Source organism: Actinia tenebrosa, unplaced genomic scaffold (genome assembly GCF_029948245.1).
Source record: "Actinia tenebrosa isolate PJP-AT-01 unplaced genomic scaffold, QUT_ActTen_1.0 PGA_scaffold0__85_contigs__length_37466705, whole genome shotgun sequence".
Classification (NCBI taxonomy): Eukaryota; Metazoa; Cnidaria; class Anthozoa; order Actiniaria; family Actiniidae; genus Actinia; species Actinia tenebrosa.
Window position 1 is genome coordinate 15658874 of NW_028292569.1, and position 15281 is coordinate 15674154.

At 34.5% G+C, this 15281-nt stretch overlaps 3 protein-coding genes across 4 annotated transcripts; 2 read left to right on the forward strand and 1 right to left on the reverse strand.

Moving 5' to 3' along the window:
• Positions 1-662: 662 nt before the first annotated feature.
• Positions 663-5352, reverse strand: LOC116303126 (transmembrane protein 256 homolog). Of its 2 annotated transcripts, XM_089032994.1 has the most exons (6): positions 5233-5352; positions 4909-4966; positions 2463-2503; positions 1998-2078; positions 1272-1315; positions 663-1133 (listed from the first exon to the last, which is right to left on the reverse strand). In XM_089032994.1, exons 2-6 carry the CDS (start codon positions 4934-4936, stop codon positions 1034-1036), a joined length of 294 nt encoding a protein of 97 aa, XP_088889120.1. In that variant the 5' UTR covers positions 4937-4966; positions 5233-5352; the 3' UTR covers positions 663-1033. The 2 variants fall into 2 exon arrangements, with proteins under 2 accessions (XP_088889120.1, XP_031568462.2); XM_031712602.2 differs by lacking the exons at positions 4909-4966; positions 5233-5352 and adding an exon at positions 2700-2838.
• Positions 3062-8793, forward strand: LOC116303116 (uncharacterized). Its single transcript, XM_031712586.2, has 17 exons — positions 3062-3157; positions 3249-3304; positions 3510-3609; positions 3719-3758; positions 3861-3928; positions 4307-4496; positions 4940-4977; positions 5309-5507; positions 5867-6071; positions 6449-6476; positions 6580-6631; positions 6811-6842; positions 7020-7066; positions 7162-7199; positions 7391-7465; positions 7824-7970; positions 8234-8793. The coding sequence occupies exons 1-17, from the start codon at positions 3092-3094 to the stop codon at positions 8422-8424; spliced, it is 1572 nt and encodes a 523-aa protein (XP_031568446.2). The 5' UTR covers positions 3062-3091; the 3' UTR covers positions 8425-8793.
• A 1713-nt stretch (positions 8794-10506) lies between these two features.
• On the forward strand, positions 10507-13999 carry LOC148913572 (uncharacterized). The gene is made up of 6 exons (XM_089032985.1): positions 10507-10664; positions 10827-10874; positions 11251-11401; positions 11517-11657; positions 11979-12059; positions 12150-13999. Exons 1-6 carry the CDS (start codon positions 10641-10643, stop codon positions 13040-13042), a joined length of 1338 nt encoding a protein of 445 aa, XP_088889111.1. The 5' UTR covers positions 10507-10640; the 3' UTR covers positions 13043-13999.
• Positions 14000-15281: the final 1282 nt, after the last annotated feature.

Genomic DNA, 15281 nt, shown 5'->3' on the forward strand with positions numbered 1-15281 from the left:
GCCCGCACTACACCACCCCTCCCATCCGATTCTTACTAGTAATACTAAAATAAAAATAAATAAAAAACAATTATTTCAACAGTAGCTCTTTTTCCACTGAATTCCATTTAGGAAAATTAGAGAACCAAGAGAAAAACACTTGCAGTGCAGGAGAGAACTAACCTTAGACTCAGATAATGAAACCCTAATGGCTGGAAATCTGAGCCTAGAGAGTACTTGCATGACTTCCAATCAAAAAAATGAACAATTGAGAATTTTTTTTTAGAAATCAAAGAGCACTGACAACCAGATTATGCTCAAGGTCTCCTAAAATTTATTCATTTACCTTGTTAAGAAATATAAATTATTATTAATAATTTAATTATTCAATATTCATGAGGATCAACGTCTTTGTCCTGTGTGATTAAAATAAAGCTTTTCTCTTCAGAGAAGGCACAAAGAAATATGAATACCAATTGGAGTTTATACTAACATCCAGTTACTTATGTCTATAAATTTAAGGAAGCCATTCTAGGAAATTTTATGCTCTTCCCTCCTTATTTTCCTGGAATGACTGGTTAGGGTATACAAGCATGGCACATGAGAGCTGAAGGATTTGCAGTAATCTTTTTTTAATGATCCTAGCCTTATTTCCTTTTCATTCAGTAATAAATGCATGAACCTTCTATTTTTTACAACTTTATTGAGTAATAGCTTTAAGATACATGTACTGTATATTATATAAGATGGTAGGATAATTAGAAAAATGAATGTGAATGACTACCCAATAGGGATGGTATGAACGGGACTCTAGTCCCATGCTAGGAGCTTATCAAGTCAACGAGGAAAAGCTTTTGTCAAAATAAAATAATTCTGATGACCCTCCCCTCTGAATTCCCAGGCCCCCTCCCTCAAGTACCCCCTCCCCCCCCCAAATAACAATGTACCTTCATTAAGATTGAGTGAAGAACTGGTACTCACAAGAAATTACAGATTTTGGTTGATGATATGATAAAAATATCATAATTCTGCTTTTTAGCTAGTTTTTTACAATTCAAAATAAGAATGATGCCCATCCTATCATGAGCAGAGTCCCTCCAAATGGAGCAAGTATACCAAGTTTTCTGTTTTGTGAGAGAGCAACAACATAGCAGCTGGGAAAATAAAACAAAACACTTTATTAGAAATATAAATTAGAATACTGGTGTATTCTATTGCTGTTTAAAAATTAAAGCTACTGAGTAAAAAATACTATCAAAGAGCAAGTCAAAAAATCAGATACATATAAATACCTTCCACTAAACAATGTCATTCCTGTAAATATGAGTCCGCCACCCTATAATGCAAAATGAAAAGAATAAATCATCACCAATTTATAGCATGATTTATGAAATATACACCAATGGTAACTATATAAATTATTGTTCTGAACTGACTAGCTTCTTGTACATGTGAAAATGCTTTTGTATTTCCACATGAACATGTAGGCAAGTTGTTCCAGAACAATGGTTATTCAAATTGTGTGCCATATTTCAATTCAGTGTATATATAGAGATGTCTTTACGTATTAAGAAAGGATTCTTTTCCTATTCAAGCAGTGAGCGCCAAAAACTATTTTCTTGAAGAAAGGCTAAAATCTTGTTATTCAGGAAAGTTTAACTTGTTTGGAAGTGAAGATGACTGATGAAAGTGGAATCAAAGTGTTAAGCCAAAGCAAAAATTTTATTTGAAAATGAGGTTTAGGCCTTCATTTGCTTATTTCCCATATATTTTCTATAAAAAAGCCTGACAAAGCAACATTCTAACACAAATGCAACAAAACATCTTTGTACAACTGAAAAAAAACAACAAAAACAGACATTTTATCATAGTACATCAGTTTCTAACTGTTTAAAAAGGTTTTGAGTGTTAACCCAAAACGAAAATTGGGATCAAAACTCATACGAAAGTCTAGTTTTTGGCGCTTTTTTCCATTGTTTCTCATTATTGAAAAAAATTTCCTCTTAATAGTTACTTACCAAATTCGGTCTTTGAGCTAATGGAGCAGCTAGGAGGGCAACAGTGTGTACAAGATGGTATAAATTTGCTGTCTTGAAAACCTGATATATTAATAAGAACTCAAATGAACTTAAATGCAAAAAGGAAATGAAATTTTTTTAAATGGTGGAGGGGTTGGAAGAGGGGGTAGGTGTTTGTAGGCAAGATTCTTGCAGTTTCATTAATCACTACCAATATGTTGGAATGATACACTAACAATTAAAGTTCATACATAGCCGTACCAATCCCCTCCACAAAGAAGAGTTATTTTTTGAAACTATAGACCTAAATTTTCTGGTAAATAATACAGGATTTTGCCTTGGTGGGGGGTGGGGCATTGGTAAGTTTAACTTATCATGTGACTACATAGAGGTTCAGGTTTCTACAGAATGAGGATTGGAGGGGGGAGCAGGACCCCCTGGCTATGTCACTTGTATCAATCATACCTCCTTAAATTTCTCAGCGCCTGGTTTATTCAGTGATGGACCTTTCGGTGTAAAAAAGATATTTTAAAATTGTTAATCATAGTTAACGAATCAAAGTTTTTCGACGTGATTTAGGATTATGTCTTCTTATGTAACACCCTCATGTTATGTCACGCTTACAGCAAAGCGGCTTCCTTTACCATATGAAACTCAAAGAAATTTCAAGAAATTCAAGAACCCACTATTCATATCTCCTACCATGTGCACCATAAGCTCCTAAAGCAACACCAAGCACTCCAGAAACTCCTGCTAACTTAAAAAATATTGATTTTCCAAGAGTCCCAGCAACACCAGCCATCTTTGTTTTGATCTGTAGTAAAACTACCCATACTGCTTTGAAAGCGCAAAATCACGGGACATTTGCGGGACGCCGCGGGAATTTACAAAAATAATTAAAAAAAAAATTAAAAATATCTAAAAGTTTAGCTATATTTCTTTGCAAGAAAATAAGGGCAATAAATGTAAGAAATATTAATAAAACGCGTTTGGCTGAAGAAAAGAAACAAATATTTAAGTAAAATTTATTAAAAAGTCAATTCCCCAGAAACGCTTGCGCGCGCGAAATTTAATTTGGCGGGAAATAAATCAATATGGCGGACGAAGAGAGTTTATATTTGGATAACTTGGACGAATTTATTAACGATCAAGACAAAGTTGTATGTATTATCGATTTTGTTAGCTATTTTTTCTTTACCAAGGCTCTTCATTAATGTATTTATTTCAGCTGATTTTTGCATGGTTTTTTAGGTAACCTATAAATGGCTCAGTCGAACTTTATCTGTCGCATCCAACACTGCAAAACAGTAAGAATTCGTCGTTCTTTTCCCTTATTTTTTAAAGCTAAAAATTAAATAGTATGCCTAATACCAAGAAGAGTTTTTCACTCTTCAAAATTGTCTAACTAACCCATTGATTTGCAGAGAGGAATTTAATTTAAGCTTATATGAAAGTTGCTAACACAAAACGAAAGTGGCTTTAACTTATTGAAGCTTACTTCCTTTGCAACAGGATGCTTTATGCTTTTTTATTAAAAGAAAGAGCAAAGAAGAGCAATAGTTTGACAGCGACCTATTTAGTTGGAGGAAGGTGTAAGGTTGATGATCAATTGGTAAGAAAATACTTTTGGTAGTACCACCATTTGCATATTTTTCTTATTCTTGCACTTTTTTCCCAAAATACAGTATAAGGTTAATTGTTCTCAAAAAATCATACTTTAGGTTCACCAATATGTTTTAACTAGTGATCACAAGCTTGAAGGTAAGGTTCAGAAATGTGTACTAAATAAGAATTCACGATGTTCACTTATATGGTTTCCATGCATTTAATTAAAAAGATATTCTTAATTTTTTCAATGTGCAGAAACCAAAAAGCAGTTTGAATGCGTAACCTCTGTACATGTATACAGCCTTCAAAAGAAAACCCCAAAGGTATGAAAAAGATCTATAATCAACATACAATCATGATCATCATCATTAATATCATCATCATCATCAACACATAGATTATTTGTCAGTTGTCATTTTTCATCGTTGTTATCAACTGTACTTTCATCTTTGTTATTTTGACAAAATTAATAATCAATCTTTCAGCCAATCATCATTTTCATTATCATCACCACATAATCATGAACTATTCATCAGTGTCATTATAATCATTTCCACCACCACCAATGTTATCTTCAGCATCATTAGCACAATCATTGTATCAGCATATGTCAATGTTATCATCATCTGTATGATCGTCATTAAACCAAGAATAGTTTTTCCAATTAATCAAGAATACTGACATTTTGTATTATTTTCCAGGACATTAACACCCTTTATACTGTTGATTATGAAATTCAACAAGAACACAAAGATGAACCCAACAAATGGAGTCATATTTATTGCAAAGAAGCAACAAAACGTAGTGACGGAGGAGCAAACCGAGGAACCTCCCACAGCAAACCAGGCAAAGAAAATGCAGTTCCAAAACCTGAGATGACCAATGGATTAGGTATGAATATAGTAATCATGTGAGACAACATATCAGCCTTTTCGGAGGTTGATTAAGGTGATGCTTTGTGGTCTAGAAATAGCATGTACATCGTCCTTTTATGAGTTTGATTAATAAGATGGTTTGTGGTCTAGAAATTAACGTGTAGGTAGGCCTTTTCTGAGCTAATTAAGGTGATGCATTGTAGTCTAGCATCAGTGCAAACAACACCATATAAGACATAAACGAAAGATGTTTGTACTAAAGCTAGAATATAATGCATCATGTTTGCTATCTCAGAAAAAGTGTAGTATGTGAAATGCATATAGTGGTACATTTTTCCTAGATGACAGCAGTGGGGAAAAAATTTACTAAAAAATTTGTTGCAAAATGTGGAAAAATTACTTGCATAATACTTGTAATGATATATTACTTGATTTATGCTTTTTGCAATTTAACATCAGGTTCTTCAAGTTCAATGACAGATAAACCTAAACCCAAAGTAAGTATTGGTATTAATTATTAATTAAACTAATAATTAAATAAAAGTTATCAATTGTTATTTTATTAATTAATTACCAGTAATATGGGACATATCAAAAATATTTTTTAGACAGCAATCAAAATATATATTAGCGAAGGGGTTTAAAAGTCTGAGCTCTAAATGCATGTGTAGTTGAAGCCATGGTTAGTCAAGAACCAACCAGTCTATAAAGACTTTGTCTGGCTCATATTCAAAGGCAGTTGTAATACTCACTTGATCATCCTAGGGAAAGAAAAAGTACACCAATTATGAATTTAATGCATTATTCTCTTGTCACTATTTACCCAAGCCATCAAACCAAAGATCAAAGAAAGGACAACTTCCAAACATGGGAATGTTTGCTGTTAAGACAGACAAAAAACCTGAACAACAAAAACCTGATGAACCAGTTAGTAATGCTGTTTCAAACAAGAAGGAAAAACCAGCTAAACCAGCTGAGAAATCAAAGCCAAGTGGAATGATGTCATTCTTTGGAAAACAAATATCAGGTAAGTGCTAAAGTGTTGTGATCAACTGAAGAAGGGGTTGCACAAGAAGCTGATAGATAGTATATAAATAAAATTAAAATAAATTGTCCTTCTTTTACAAGGGTAGCACTTAATAGTCGGTGGCTAAGACAAAAATAAATAACACTAAGTTTGGGAGTATTTCACCAACCTTACCCCACCCTTTTTAAACAACTCAACAAACAACAGCTTAAATTATAATCCAGCTTTTCTGTGAACTACATAATATGAGAGCAGTATGACGAATACACAGTGGATATAGAAAATATACAGAATCATCTATAAATGTTTATAGCATTTTTTTTTGTGAATATGTTTCTTTGTTTGTGTTTTTCATCCAGAACCAACTAAGAGCAAATCTGAACCCAAAGAAGAGCCAAAAGAAAAACCAAAAGAAAAACCTATAGAAAAAGTAGAAGAGTCAAAAGAAGAATCAGAAGAAAAATCAGAAGAAAAGCAATCTGACCACACCAAAGATATCAAAGAAACCTCAGAAAACAAACAAAAATCTAACAAACCTACAAAACAAACCAGAAAAAGAATAAAGTAAGCTTCTAATGAGCTTCTAGTAAGTCTTAGGACATAGAGTGAAGTCACTAAAACCTGTGAAATAGATATTAGAAATACACATTAGTAGACCCTATTTCCATTGTCCAAAAATCAACTCCTAAATTCCAATTGGAATTACAGTGGATGAATAGCTACTCTGTAGAAATGCCACTGTGAAATCACATTTATTTATTTATTTGTCTATTTGACTATAAAACGTTGACTAGTATTTCTATTTCACTGGTTAAATGCCTTCACTCTAGCAACTTGGCAACTGGATGGTTGTGTTTATGATAAAAAAATTTCACAAACCATCTAAAACCTGCTGAAATATTTTCCTTATGATCAATAACCCCTATTTATGTATTTTCCAGAAATTTGTCATCATCAGATGAGGAAGAGGTTAGTTGAGAACAAATTTAAAGAAATTGTAATAATATGTCAAATAAATTCTTGTTGGATTCTGCCAAAAAAATAATTCACCGAACACCTTTTCCCTCCATAGGATCCTGTTCCAAAAAGCTTTAAGAAATTGGTGTCTGATTCTGAATCAGAAGGTAATAATGACTGTAGTTTACAAATTTTAAGTGGTCCAAGGGAATAGAGTGTAGTCAAGCATGAGAACCCCTTTCATAGTCCCATTATTATGTTGTCAAAAGTAAGACAGTTCAAAGCATATTTAAGTCAAGTCTGGTGTAATCATTATCAATATTAATTGCGTTACTTTATTCTTTAGAGGAAATTAAGCCCAGAAGGTCAAAATCAAAGGTATAAATTAACATTAATATTGATTATTAAATATTAACTAAATTTGATCTTCTTTGCTAAATTAGCAATTAATTAAATTAATTAATTAATTTCTATATTAATTTATTATAAATTAATCTAGAAATTAAGTCTAGAAATAAGAAATATCCCAAATGTTCTAATAATTTTTGTACTTAGAGTAAAAAGGAAAAGGAAAAAGAAGTTGTAAACAAAAAGACAACCAAGTAAGCTCCTATCTATGACTTTCTTATGATTTATATTTCTGAGTACTTTATTGCACTTTATTTACCTTTGTGGGGATTTCAAATTATTTCTTCAGAAGAGAGACAACAAAGAACAGCAAAGAAGCTACACAAGGTAGGAAGATTGTTAAGAGGCTGCTGATAGTGGTTTGAATTGGGAAAATAAAAATGTGAACAATGAATTATCACTTCATTCAAAATGCCTAAAATCTACTGTACATTTAACATAAGGATAAATAGATGCCTAGCATGATTTTCATGTATTCTTATCATCATGTAGTAAAGGCAGTGCCTTTTCTTTTTTAGATGAAGCCAAAGACAAGACAACCAAAACAAACCGTAAGAGGAAAAAAGAAGAGAAGGAAGAGAGCAGTGAAGAAGGCAAGTGGTTGCACCTCAATAGTAAATAATGCAAAAGACTTTCCATCTGAATCAAACATACTTCTTATACTGCTTTTTAAACCAATTCGTTTAGCCCTAGGAGAAATGAGGATTGCTGCTTCGCTTCAAAGCGTGGCACAGTGGTAATTGCATAATGCATGATTTGGGCTAAAAAAAGTGTGCGATACACGAAAATTGAAAAACGTAGAACACACCCCCTTGTGGCACTCGTATTGAGAGCAGTTACTCTACAATCAAATCAACCAAGAATAGAGGGAATGCCTGCGATGCCTACAGTATAAAATCCTCTACAAAAACCTGTGGCAATATTAACTATAATTTCCATCTCAATCCTCAGATTCCATCAATTCAAAAAGTGACCACAGTACTGTTGTAAGTGAAACACCTAATCCCAGCCAAAAACCAGTTGATAATTCAACAAAGAGAAGAAAGAGAAGGAAGGTCATGAAGTCAAAAACCTATGTAGATGATGATGGCTTTATGGGTAAGTATTTAATGGCTAAGTTATTAGAATTGCTTTGATACATAGATAATGTTAGCTCCGGGAGAGGGAGAGAGAGAGAGTAAAGAGTGAGGAGTAGAAAGGAAGGGAGAGAGATGCAAGCCATGTGTATCATTCTATCACTATAAAATTCTCCAGAGAGTATTTTTGGAAGTAGAGGGAAAGAAAGGAAGGAAAGAGAGAAGAAACATTGGATGTCACTTTATTTTCTTTTTAAGACAAACATTTTTTCTCTTGCAATCCAGTCACAGAGAAGGTATATGAGAGCGAATCAACTGATGCAAGTGATGAGGAAGAAATTATGGAAGTTAAACAAGACCCACTTCCTGTACCTCACACTATTAAGGGTACCAGCCCAGACTCAAAACCAAACAAACAAATGGACCTAAAACCAGTTAAACAAGCTTCTTTGATGAGCTTCTTTAAGAAAAACTAACAATTATTATGATAACAGAAACAAATTTCACACTCCATGATGTCTTGTTATTTACTAGGAGAATTTTTTCTCGTGTATGACGTCAGTGTCGCCATAGTAACTCCAAATTGTCCGTTTTTTCCGTCTCATAGACGTCTGCTGATATCAGAATGAAAATCTAAAAATAACCTATTCACCTAAGTACTAAGTGAAAAATAGACAACAAACAAAGCGAAGTGAAAATGGAATAATAATTTTAAAAAAACTGTCAAAGCGTTTCAAAAGATAAGACTATACATCTTTTAAACATCTTTAGGGCTTTTTCCTGCGTCAATTGTAATTACACAATGAACAGTAATCTCTATTTATCATCAAAATGTAATTGAATATAACCACAAATAGATTTAATAAAGTTTTCACTTTCGAATGTGTGCTATTTGTGTTTCTCCCACAGTCCATTTTTTTCGTTTCGCACCTTCTCCCATCCCTAACCTGATACTCAGGTATAGTAGCCCCATCCCTTTATCATAGAACAATTGCAGGCGTCTGGCGATCACTTTAGAGAGTGGGTGTCTCAACTAAACAGCAACAACTCTGAATTAATTTATTTACCCAGCAACTTGGCGTTGAAATGACCATCGTGCGTGATCTGTGCATGCGTACTTTTCATTCTACAGCTCATTTGCGTTAATTTTGTCATTGACCGAGCGGGCTTGAAGATAATATTTCCGTTGAAGCAGTGACAATATCACAAAGGCTTTCAATGCGCCAGCGGCTTTGGGTGAGAAAAATGCAAACTAAAATTGAATTTCCGCTGAAACAGCGCTGTGACAAAAACTTGCATTGGCTGTGCGTGCCTCGGAACTAAGGTTTCCACACCCTGAGTCAGGTAATAGGATCGCACGCTCTTGAACTGTTTTTCCTGAATTTTGTTTTTATTCACTGTTTAGTTTTCGTCTCATATAGCCACAAGGCCAATATTGATTCATACAAACTATTACTTAAAATTAATACAACTAGTTTAATAAGCCCGATAGATTAATCTATTTCGACGAGGCGTCATATCCCGTGGGAGGGGTGTGTAGGAGAATTAAAAGGTCTAAAAGCTCTTAAAACATGCTATCTTCAGGCTATGAAGGTTAGCAGGTAACTGATAAAACTTTCCTAAAGGTTACCCGAAATAAATAGTTTATAATGTCTTACCAGCGCGTTCGTTGTTTGGCAGTAAATTCTTGGAAAATTACGCATGAGCAAACAAAGGGAAAAATCCCATGACTGGTGCGATTTTTTTGGTGACAAACAAGAAAGCGTGTAATTAGAAAATGCGTTACTGACGATAATCTAAAAAAAATCTCATAAGATTGACTAAAATTTAGTGCTAAAAAGTTTAGCTGATTCAGCGATATCCATCTAGCTTATTATCCAAGTTTTGGGAGACGTGTGTGGGAGGTTTCCTAAGGTTATCGATCTCGGTGACATGTAACGTGGGCTGCAACTTTCGAAATATTAAATTACCCACTTTTTTTATTATAAGCTGCATGGCAAACTGAATTACTTTCGAAAATAAATATTCATTTTGCGCTAAGCTTAATAAATTTTAATGAATTTCGGTCGATTTCATAGATATCGGAGTGACAATAATTTCCCTTAATGCATAATGCATAAAACATCACTTAGCAAAAATAACTTTCCTAGAATTCGGTCTTGGTAAACAACCCATCACTGCGCGCTCTCTTGATTTTCATAAAACTTAACATGAATCATCCACAGACTGGTAAAAAGTAGTTTTAAATCATTTTTAGGTTCTGCTTTAGATATTTGTTTCATGGTTGCGAAAGTACACGTTGCATATCGTTTAATTGAATACATCTTTTTTCCAAGAAACGAGCGATATGAAATCCCCCATGTGTTCGTGTTGACTTGTAAGTGATCCCTCGATAGATCTGTCAATCTTTGTCATGCTTCCAACCATTCTATTGGCTGCTTCCACACACACCCAAGAACATGAAACGACCTGTAAAATCAGACTATAAATAAGAAGGATTTACGTCATACCTATGACATCACTAAAAGCCAATCAGGAGCCAGACGCACAAATATACATACCAAAACGCGCCGATAACCCAGTCAGTTGCTCTAGAGAAAAGTAAAGAATAAGTCTTATAAAGGACGTTAAAAAAAACAGCCAGAAAAACCGTCCAAAAACACCTTCTCGTGTTTAAAATCTTACATCCATAATGTTATCGAGTCAAGGAATGCAGGTATTGATAAAATTTTGTTCAACTTTTTGCTAAAAAGCAACTTTGCTGAGGGCAGTACTTTAAACTCATGCTCAAGACCGTGCCTTCGCATCCATACTTTATCCTAAGCTTTGCTATAAGGAGTTCATTTGTATTTATGTGTTTTGTTTTTTATCTCTTTAGTTTAACTTTCCCATGAACGAAGCTTCTCTTCTAAGCCGACAGCTACAGGTAAGGATTCTATCGTTTCTGAACTCGTTCTTTCTTGTTGAGGACGTTTAGTTCCGCGTAGCTCGTCTTTTTGAAGGTTGCTACGTGCGATTTCTCATTATAGCGTTTTTTTTAATTCAAATTTCGACCAAAATCGAGAATATTTGTTACCTAATCAAGCTTTTTGTTCGATCAGGCTGTATTTTTATAATTTTTGAAGTTTGATGTACAAATTTCAGACAAATTTCATTTTGATTCAGCTTGCTTGAGCGCGTTCGAGTTCGCTCGTTGTCGCCCTCATATTTTGACAGATCTTGCCAGCTTTCGCCTTTGCTAAGATATTCGATCTCTTTTCGTTTTCTGATCTATTCTTTCTTTCGTTCATTTGTTTTTACAGAACTTGAACGAACCAATGGATTTTAAACATTTTCAAGGCTTGTACTACGCTAACCAAGCTGCAGTCCCCACAGCCCCTCCAGCCCATACTGTACCACAACAGTCTCTTGATGATGGATGGATGAACTCTTTCAATCAAGCCGATCTTCTAGGTAAGAGCTCTAAAAAACATTCATCTCAACCCTAAAGAATAATTTCAAAACATTAGTTAACTGTTTAAGCTGATTAAATCCTTTAACATCGTTGTTGTTCTTATCTAAATTTTAGATACCACTTCGATGTTTGGCAATGATTACGATATTAGCCAAATGCAAGACGGCACAACCTCTGACTATGATTCTGATGTAACTGAGATATTCGATGGAATCGTCGAAGAAAAGAAACCAGAGCTTTCTTCGACAAAGAAAGGTAAGATCGATCGAAACCGAAAGCGGAAAAATCGATGCAGCATGTTTTCCATGATGTCACTTTCGATACTTGGTTTCACTTTCCAATCCCGCGTCCCATTGGCTAGCTCCTGACATGATAAATAACATGATCTATTTTGGGTTCGTGACTATATCAATATCCAATAAGAATTGATCTAATTAATCCCACCCACATTTTGATGCCTCAGGGGTCATCATCAGAATCTTAAGAAGATTGACAGTAACTTCCCATTTCTAGTTTGAGAGCAAGCGACCAATAACAGTGAGCAAAATAATCAATTAATTCCTTTTCCTTTTATAGTAATGGACTTCCAACCCGAAGGTGAAACTCTTGGCTTGTCAGATGATCAACTTGCAAAGCTGATAGGGAATATTCTTAACGGTAAGATTCTGATGTGAAAAATATGTTTATCAGCTGGTTATATGATAGTTTTCTAAATTGATTATTAATTAGGATTTTAATTTTTTGTAGGAGGTGGAAACCAGATTCCTGATCTGTCATTCTTGAATGACTTTACAGAACTGGAAGAAGTCAAGAAAGTCCTGAACACCAGTCAACAACAGCAACCTTTCCAAACCCCTTTACAGGCATTTCAACAGAGCCCTCAGCAGACTTTCTCAAATCCCAAGGTTGAAGAAATGGTGAGCCACCAGCGTGCCTTGAGTCCTGCTTCAGTGACTGAAACTGCCTACAGTCCATGCTCAAGCACTGACGAAGGAATCGAAAGTGACTTTCATAGTGACAGTTTGAGCATGTGTAGTGGAGGGTCCCCAATGCCTAATCCATGCAGCCCTCTATCTGACGACAACTGTAAACAGAACATCTTGACGCAAGTGGTTCCTAATGTGCTAACCCAACAAACTGGAACTACAGGAAGAAGAAAGCGAGGGCCCAAGCCACCAGCCAAGTACAATGGAAATGGACCGATTCAACTCTGGCAGTTTCTGCTTGAGCTTTTGCTTGACACCAAACAAAAAGGCCTGATCAAGTGGACCCATGATGAAAGATTCGAGTTCAAACTTTTGAACCCAAACCTCATTGCTACGATGTGGGGCAAGAGAAAGAACAAGCCCAGCATGAACTACGAAAAGCTGAGCCGAGGACTCCGATACTACTATGACAAACATATTATTGATAAAGTCCATGGCAAGAGGTATGTGTACCAGTTTGTGTGCGACATTGAAAAGATCTTGGGTTATGACCCAACAGAGCAGAAGTCAGATGAGAAGGTGGAAGATGCTGTCTGTGGTGAGTCTGAAACTACTTCAGATTCCCAAGACTTTATCACTGACCACAGCCCAGAGAGTCTTGATTCTGGGATAACCGATTGGCCTGATTTCACGGCCTACTTTAACCAGTCATAATCTCTCTGCTATTTTTGTTGATAACCCCCCACAGTTGTGAAGTTATTCTCTACTTGCTGTTGATGATCCATGGTATTAATATATGATTTTTTTTTTTGTATTTTTTTTCTTAGTTGTATTTATGACATTTGAATTTTTTTGTAGCAATCTTATCTTTTCTAAAGATTTTTAGTTCATTATTGATAGTTTTTGGCTCATCAACAGCAACTGAGTATGACGAAAAGTAGCTTGCATCAAGCGATGGTCTTACGTGACCATATTATCCATCATTCTCAAGTATTCAGAAAGTCTCCCAACAATTTTTAGCCCAAAAAAATAACTTCAAAATTTAAAAACGTTTCTCATGATTTGATAATTGTCGTTTTTTTCACATCAATATGCTTTCTTCATGCTTGGGAATGTTTTTTTGGAGAAGTGACATGCAATGTATGTCCTTCTCTAAAATGTTACCCTTTTTTCATGACCTTGAAGAGTTCCACTAAGAAATTTATGTAGTTAAAAACCTTGGAACTGGTTTCAAGCATAAGCTGAGTTTTTGTAGATAGGTTTGCAGTTACTGCATCCTATTATTGATAGTTTATACTCAATGTTGAGTATTATAGCTGATAGTTAGAAGAAGAAAAAAAAAAAGAAAAATATGTATTAAAAAAAAAGGATTTAAAAAATTTAGATCATATTGGTCTTCACCTTACCCATTATATGGGTGCCTATTGCAAACACATTAATACAAAGTTATATAAAAGGTACAGTATGTACCAGCTTATCATGGTTTATTACCAGTATGTATGTATATGTTTCCAGTATATCTGTGCTAAAAAGTTGTAGATTTTACAGTTGTAAAATTAGAGTTGAAACATTTTAAGAAACAGATTATATGGTTGTTAGCATTCAGGTAGCATCACGTATGTTGTAAAACTTAGGATTGAAGCTACAAATAAAAATGTTATAAAGTGTAAATCTTGTTTTAATATTGTCCCAAAAACAGTGGTGGAGCATATTGCAGATGGTATGGGAGGGGGGTCCCAGTGATGGTCCAGTGCATAAACTTGGCGTGAATGGAGGCAGGGGAAGACCTCGGATGGTTGGAGTGGAGGGGATGTTAGCTCTCAATGGTTAGTACACACAATGTTGAATATTATTGTTGGTCAGGTACAAATAAACTTGGCATGAGTGGAGGCAGGGGAACAAAAGATGGAGCCCTCTAAAGTGATTAATTATCTGCAGGTGGTTGAAGAGAGATGGGGGATATGAAACCTTTTCTTGTAGGATTGGAAACCTGTGGCACTTTTAACTGACAGAGTAAGAACAGTTGTCAGTGTGGGTATCTATGAGCGACCGTGTTGTATTGGTTATGCTGTATGGCCAATACAACACGGACGTGAATGTTGTAAATAACTTGTGAAAAGCCATGAATAATTCATAAATCCTTTGGGACATTTTGAATTCATATGCTAATTAGATATGACCACTAGTGCTGTATCAGAACAGTATACATCCACTAGTGGTTGTATCTAATTAGCATTTTCATTGCAAGATTTGTATCAGGTTAACGAAATGTTATAAAATGGTAAGCCTACTAATCAATGATATATAATTATAATGATAACTCATAAATAAAAATTTGGATGGATTTAAAAAAAGAAACAAACAAAGAAAATAATTTAAAAACAAGCTAGTAAATGTAATAAATATACTAATAATAAATGAATAGATATGATAATCAGAAGAAACAATAATGAATGGTTCAACTTGGTAAATAAAAAAAGTGATGCTTGCCGTTGAGTAATATAGTAAAATCATTGCATTTTTAGACAAGGCCTTTTCGTTTAGTCATTTTGACACAATAAGACACATTCCAAATACATATTGTAATGTTCTCCAAAGAATATCACGATTAAAGCAAAGACCAAAATGAAAAGATTATTACTATACAGTGTCTGGACATAAATCACTGTGTGGTATCCCTGTGTACTCTAGACAAACAATGAAAGGAGAATATAGACTTGAGGACAATTACCAAGATCACTTTGGATAAAATAAAGGCTTGAAAAAACATTTTAACAACCAATTGATTTAATTAACATAAAATAATACTAGTTCATTTTATAACTATTAAGTGACTTCGTAATAAGGTATTTTATGATTTAGTAAATGTTTTATTGAGGTAAGTTTAAATTCTCCTTATGTGAAGTGGGCAGAGGAAGTAATAGTGACGTCACATCAAGTTTGGTCGCCAGGT